Below are 6,615 nucleotides of genomic sequence, written 5' to 3'. Positions count from 1 at the left end.
CCTGGTGACTTCGACCATATTTTTAAGCCCACACCATCAGAATACGGACCAACCAACCCATGAAAGGCATCCTACAGAAAACTGACTTGGCTGGAAGGATCCTGCAATGGGCAATCGAGCTGTCCAAATTCGACCTGAAGTACGAAGCTCGCATGGCCATTAAGTCCCAGTATCTGGCTGGCTTCATCACAGAGTACACGGACACCCCAAGAAACCCCATTGAATGGAGCCTCTACGTTGACGGCTCATCAAACAAAGCTGGGAGTGGAGCAGGTGTTATCCTGGAAAGCATCCAAGGGATCCAACTCGAACTCTCCTTAAGATTCAAGTTCCCCGCCTCAAACAACCAAGCCGAGTACGAAGCCCTACTGGCTGGTTTGGAGCTGGCTAGGGAAGTCGGAGCCCAAAAGCTTACCATTTTCAACGATTCACAAGTGATCACCTCACAAATAGAAGGAAGCTACTAGGAAAAGGATCCCACCATGAAAAAATATCTTGACAAAACCAAAGAACAGCTCGGGAACTTCATGGAATATGAGACCCGACATATACCTCGGGAGCAAAACGCCCGAGCCGATGCGCTATCAAAACTGGCTAGCACCAAACTAGGAGACAATAATAAAAGTCTCATCCAAGAAACCCTACAATACCCAGCAACCTCAGAGGAAGAAAAGGTCCAAAATATATCGGACCAGAACCAAGGGTGGATGACACCCATCATCAACTACCTCAAGTCCGGAACACTTCCCACAGACAAGAAGGAGGCAAAAGGGCTCATATGAAAGGCACAATATTATACCATAGTGCATGACGTCCTATACAAGAGAGGGATCTCAACACCCCTTCTGAAATGTGTCCCGACTTCTGCCATGAAGAAAGTCCTGGAAGAAGTTCACAGCAGCATGTGCGACAATTACCTCGGGGCACGGGCTCTATCCAAAAAGGTACTCCGAGCCGGCTTCTACTGGCCAACCTTACAGAACGAAGCGGCTGAATTTGCCAAAACGTTCCCTCCATGCCAGAAGCACGCCAATTTTCACGCCGCCCCGCCCGAAGAACTTATCTGCGTCACCTCACCTTGGCTATTCGCAAAGTGGGGGCTTGACCTCCTCGGACTATTCCCCCAGGGATCAGGGCAAGTCAAATTCTTCATTGTAGGAATAGATTACTTCACAAAGTGGATTGAGGCAGAGCCACTGGCCGCCGCCACTGCCCAGAGAAGTCAGAAGTTCCTATACAGGAACATTGTCACAAGGTTTGGGGTTTCATACTCCATCACCACAGACAACGGAACTCAGTTCACCAACACGGGCTTTAGGAACATGGTGGCTAATCTGAAGATAAAGCACCAGTTCACCTCAGTAGAACACCCACAAGCCAACGGACAAGCGGAAGCCGCCAACAAGGTCATATTGGTCGGGTTAAAATGCCGTCTATAGGACGCAAAAGGAGCCTGGGCTGAAGAGCTCCCACAAGTCCTATGGGCATATCGGACGACGCCGCACTCCACCATGGGGGAATCACCTTTCTGACTTGCTTACGGAGTGGATGCAATGATCCCCGTAGAAGTAGACAAAAGATCCCCTAGGGTGATCTTCTACAACAAAGATACTGTTCCGAGGGTTACCTGAAACTGGAGGTCGATCTCGGATGAGATCTTCTGTACTGGTCGGAGATGATGTGTCCGGCTGGCTGATGACGGCCGGAGCTGTTGGGTCCGACTCGTTGGACTTGCTGCACTGCTGATCCTTGGCCACCGGAGGGTGGGGGGTACCTACAAGAGACTCCGATGCTTAAGTTAGCACGGGTATTAAGCAGGTTTTTATGTAGAATCAGAGTATGAGTTATACCTGGGTGCTCCAGTGTATTTATAGTAGCGTGGGCTGACCTTTCTGGTAAGATAAGTTAGTTATCTTATCTTATCTTATCTTGAGTGAAGTCAGCTTATCTTCAAGGGAACCGCCTTTATCACTATAGGCTGGGATTGCCTTTGGATTCTGGGTCGTGTTCCTCTATTTGGGCCCTTTTATTGGGCTTTGCTGTCGATTTGACCGACTTCTTCGTAAAGAAGTCGGTCTACTTGACCTGAACAGGTCGGTCGCTTCGCTACTGAACATCCCGGTTCGGACAGCTCCACCCCGAGTATGAACAGTGCCCCTGCTTGAGCTCGGTCTTCTTTTTTAAGGTCGAGTCCTTGACTTCGGTCCTTCTATAGTGGAGCCGAACTCAAGCATTTCGTCGATTTTTCCCTTTTTGTAGAATCTTTTGAATGTAGAACATTTTTCTCTAATAGCGCACGCTTTCACATCAGTGCTTTGGAAACGTGTGAGAGTTTAATACTTTTATTAATTAGCATTAATTGCCCCGTTTTTCCTTTGAAGCTTTTGATTTTCGAAAACCCAGAAAAACGGTTTCTCTTCTCCTCTGTAACTTCTTCACATTTTCTTCCTTTGTTCTCTCGCTCTCTGTTTTTTGCCCTTGTTCCTTCTTTTCCTTCGTGGCGGCGTCGCTTGGCAATTCTCGGGACAACTTACATCTCCTTTTTTCCTTTGAAGCTTTCTCTTCTCTAGGTGAGTCCCATTCGCATTTTCTTTTCTCTTTCGCTGCTTTTGGCTTTTTGTGATTAAGTTGCGATTTTGCTTTGAGGGAAGTTTGGATCTTTCTGTTTCTACTGTGCCTGGTTACAGTCGTAATGCGTGCTCCAAATCTTTTTCGCCTTTCCTATTGCTTTAATGTGCTTAGGGCTTCTGCATGTTATTTCTCGTTTGTGCTTTTGATGATAATGCGTTTGATTCTAAAAAAGAGCTGGTGTCTTTGATGATTTCTTTTTTGGTACGCTCGTGCTTGCTTTTTGCTTGATTTCGAAAAAAGTTTGCGCCTTTCTGTTTGGCCATTTTTACTATACTGTAGAAATAGTACTTTCTTCTGATAAACTGTATGAGGGTGATCTTTTTTGCATTTTTCGCTTTCTTTTGTTTTCTTTCTAAGAGACGCTGGGGTGCGAGCTGTAGATTTTTCCTAAAAACTTTGCCTGATTATTGCCTCCAAAGGATGCCCCAAGATTTTGGTTTGAGTCTTGGGGTTTTCCTTTTCTATGTGATCTCCTGCATCGTATTGAGTTGTTTTCTCCCTTGTCCGAGATGTTTTTAGTAATCCCCTCTTCTTTTCTTACTTGTAGGATTTAGTTGGCCTCATGTCTTCTCGCAATAATATTGTAGAAATGTCTTCCAGAGTTCCCGAGGGGATGTCCGATTGGCTGGACTCCCTTATTTTGTTGTGTGTTTCTATTGTGGATGCTGAATTTTGCACAGAGCTGAGGAAGCGCCATAGGATTTGTGCTAACAGTTCCTGCGAGGGTGATTATGAGCTTGTTGCTCCTGACTCTGATGAAAGAGTTTGTTTTCCGACTTCTGTCGAGGGGGAGCGTCCCTCTTTCTATGCTTATGAATACTTTTTTAGTCAATTGAACGTTACTTTCCCTTTTACTGCCTTTGAAACTGATTTATTGTGGTCCTGCAACATTGCCCCATCCCAGCTGCATCCCAACTCCTGGGGTTTCATCAAGATATTTCAATTTCTTTGTCAGGAGTTGGATATAACACCTTCTGAAACTCTTTTCCTTTATCTTTTTGTCTCGGCCAAACCTGGGGGTTCCTCCAAAAAGAAAGCTTCCTGGGTTTCTTTCAGGTCGGCCCAAGGGCATAAAGTTTTTGCCATGTATGATGAGTCGTTTAAAGATTTTAAGAACTATTTCTTCTGAGTCCGTGCTATTGAGGGGGTTCGCCCCTTTTTTCTTGATGAAAATGATGAACCTGCTTTTCCTCTGGAGTGGCAAAAGAATGTAAGAGTGCCACGTTACACGTGGGAAATGCTTAGTGAAGTTGAGCGGGCCTTTGTGGTCGTTCTTGAAGATTTGTGGGGGAAGCCACCCCACCTGGACACGAAGAGATTTTTGAGTGATCCATCTTTGGTTCGGGCTGCTTTAGGTACTGCTTGATTTGCTTTTATACTTGCTCTCGGGCTTTGTTTTTCCTGTGTTGTAACTTGTTCTTTGTTTTTTGTGTTTTTCAGAGATGTCGAAGAATAATGATTCCATGAGAGCCTATAAGAAGGCGAAGAAGGCGACCGCAGCACTAAACCTCTCGGCCAAAGCGGCCGGAGAGGGGTCTTCTCAGCCTCTGGTTAAACCTCCTATACCGAGTTCTCCCGGGCTGAGGAGAGCAATTCCTACTCCTCGGGTCCGTCAGGTCGATCCTCCACAATCTTCCGTTGCTGCTTCCGGTCCGCCTCCTAGTAAGAAGCAAAGAACAACTGAACCTTTCAACCTTGATACTCCTGACTTTGATGCAGTTGAGTTTGTAGATCAACAAATCGGCCCTTATGGTGTTCTTCCTATGGATGACGTGTTGATTCTTTATCATTTTGATTATATCACCCGGAGTGGTATCAAGTTGGCACACATGGGGGCGGCCCTATATCGGACTGCTCAAAGTCTTCCTCTCCATGCCACTAAAGCTTTTATGGAGGAGGCCAAACAGGAGTTTGATCGAATGAAGGATTTAAAGGGGGAGCTTGAAGTAAGGGTGGCCAGGTTGGAGAAAGATTTGGAAAATGAAAAGGCTATTTCTACTTCCTTGGCTGGCTCTCTGAAACTGGCCGAGGACACGGCTATGCGGCATAAGGATAGTTATTTGATGTCTTACCGGGAGGTGTTGCGTCTGAGAGAAGAGTTAGAGAATGCCCGGGCTGATTATTCCAAACTCCAAAGTCATCTTGTTGGCAGTGTAACTGCTGCCTATGAGAACCTGAGGGAACAAGTTCGGGTTATTGCTCCCGAGGCCGACCTGACCCTCTTTAGCTTGGAGAACATTGTCAGGGATGGCAAGGTTGTCCCTGATGACGAGGATGAGGATGATGTTGATCCTCCTCCTGTAGCCTCTACCAAGGTGTCGCCTTCTGCTGTCCCTGCCGAGGTTGGTCCTCCCGCTTCCGACCCTGACTGCCAGATCTTGAACCGGGATGACGGTACTATAGATGCCGTTCCTCTCCAGACTCGGCCTCCATCTCCTCAGCCTGATGCTGCTAAAAAATCTTCTGACCCTTAGTTTTAATCTTTATTCTGGATATGTAGTTGGCCCGGCTTGTGGGCTTTTTTAAACTCTTTATGTTTTATTGATTGTTGACACTTTCTCGTTGCTTGCCCAGCAACTTTTGTTTTTTATGAAAAGCAAATGGTAGCATGCTTTAGCTTTTTTGAGATAGATTTTGGTGGCCTCTGAGGCTTTTATAACCTTGTGGATGATATCGCGCTTTTGTGCTTGACTTGGTATCTCTTTTGGATTGCTTTGTACTTTGTATCTTGAATCCTTCGAGGTTGTGACTAGGTAGGTCTAACTTGATTTTTGGTTTGTTCCCGCTCCGGCTTGCATTTCCGACAATTTATAACCGATTTCTTCAAGTTAGTCCTCCGTGTTGTTTTCGCAGTCCTTTTCTGAGTTATTTTTGTAATCCCTTTCCTGGATCTTTGTTAGGTCTTTTTCAGGGATTGCTTCGATAACTTTCCAGTTGTAGGAGTCCGACTTGGTCATATCGGTCTCCTTTAAGTTATTTTTGTAATCCTCTTTCTTGGATCTTTGTCTGATCTCTTTCAGGGATTGCTTTGATAACTTTTAAGTTGTAGGAGTCCGACTTGGTTATATCGGTCTCCTTTAAGTTATTTGTAGTCCTCTTTCTTGGATCTTTGTTAGATCTCTTTCAGGGACTACTTTGATAACTTTTAAGTAGTAGGAGTCCGACTTGGTTATATCGGTCTCTTTTAAGTTATTTGTAGTCCTCTTTCTTGGATCTTTGTCAGATCTCTTTCAGGGACTACTTTGATAAATTTTAAGTAGTAGGAGTCCGACTTGGTTATATTGGTCTCCTTTAAGTTATTTGTAGTCCACTTTCTTGGATCTTTGTCAGATCTCTTTTAGGGACTACTTTGATAACTTTTAAATAGTAGGAGTCCGACTTGGTTATATCGGTCTCCTTTAAGTTATTTGTAGTCCTCTTTCTTGGATCTTTGTCAGATCTCTTTTCAGGGACTACTTTGATAACTTCTTATTTTGGGTTGACTTTGTCGTGTCGAGCCCTTCTAAGTTAAAGTCATCCTCTTTAATAGGGTTGGCCAGACCTCTTTCCAGGGTTTACTTATAACTTGTGTTGACTTGGTCCGACTTCTCAACGTCGGCCAGTCTTTAAGTTATTATTTTAGCAATCCGTAAGACCTCGTCAGGTCCTTTTTTGGATCACTTTCGATAACTTCTTACATTATTCTGTGTTTATCTTTGCCGATTTGTAGAAAGTGGTTGTCATCTCTAGATCGCCCTTTGGGTGAATCGCGTTTTCACCTTTATCGGACGGTTGTCTTTATCGTGATCGTGCAGTGAAATTGTTTTTCACTTTCTGCCGATCTGTTGCTTTATAATCGGACGATGAATGCTTCAGATTAATGCGTCTTGAAATCTTTGTAGAATATCTAAAATATATTTTATTTAAAGGAAAAGTGCAAATATATACATATGGGATTGTCTGAGTCTCAACTTGGTGCCTCATTAAAAAACCTTTTCAGGAAAA

The 6,615-nt window shown here is 44.5% G+C and overlaps 1 protein-coding gene across 1 annotated transcript; it reads left to right on the top strand.

Annotated features, from left to right (window-relative positions):
* Nucleotides 1-869: 869 nt before the first annotated feature.
* On the top strand, nucleotides 870-4,354 carry LOC140183117 (uncharacterized). Its single transcript, XM_072231131.1, has 2 exons — nucleotides 870-1,255; nucleotides 4,351-4,354. The coding sequence occupies exons 1-2, from the start codon at nucleotides 870-872 to the stop codon at nucleotides 4,352-4,354; spliced, it is 390 nt and encodes a 129-aa protein (XP_072087232.1).
* Nucleotides 4,355-6,615: the final 2,261 nt, after the last annotated feature.

The sequence above is a fragment of the Arachis hypogaea genome, chromosome 20 (genome assembly GCF_003086295.3).
Source record: "Arachis hypogaea cultivar Tifrunner chromosome 20, arahy.Tifrunner.gnm2.J5K5, whole genome shotgun sequence".
NCBI classification, from domain to species: Eukaryota; Viridiplantae; Streptophyta; class Magnoliopsida; order Fabales; family Fabaceae; genus Arachis; species Arachis hypogaea.
This window is presented reverse-complemented; position numbering and strand designations above follow the sequence as displayed.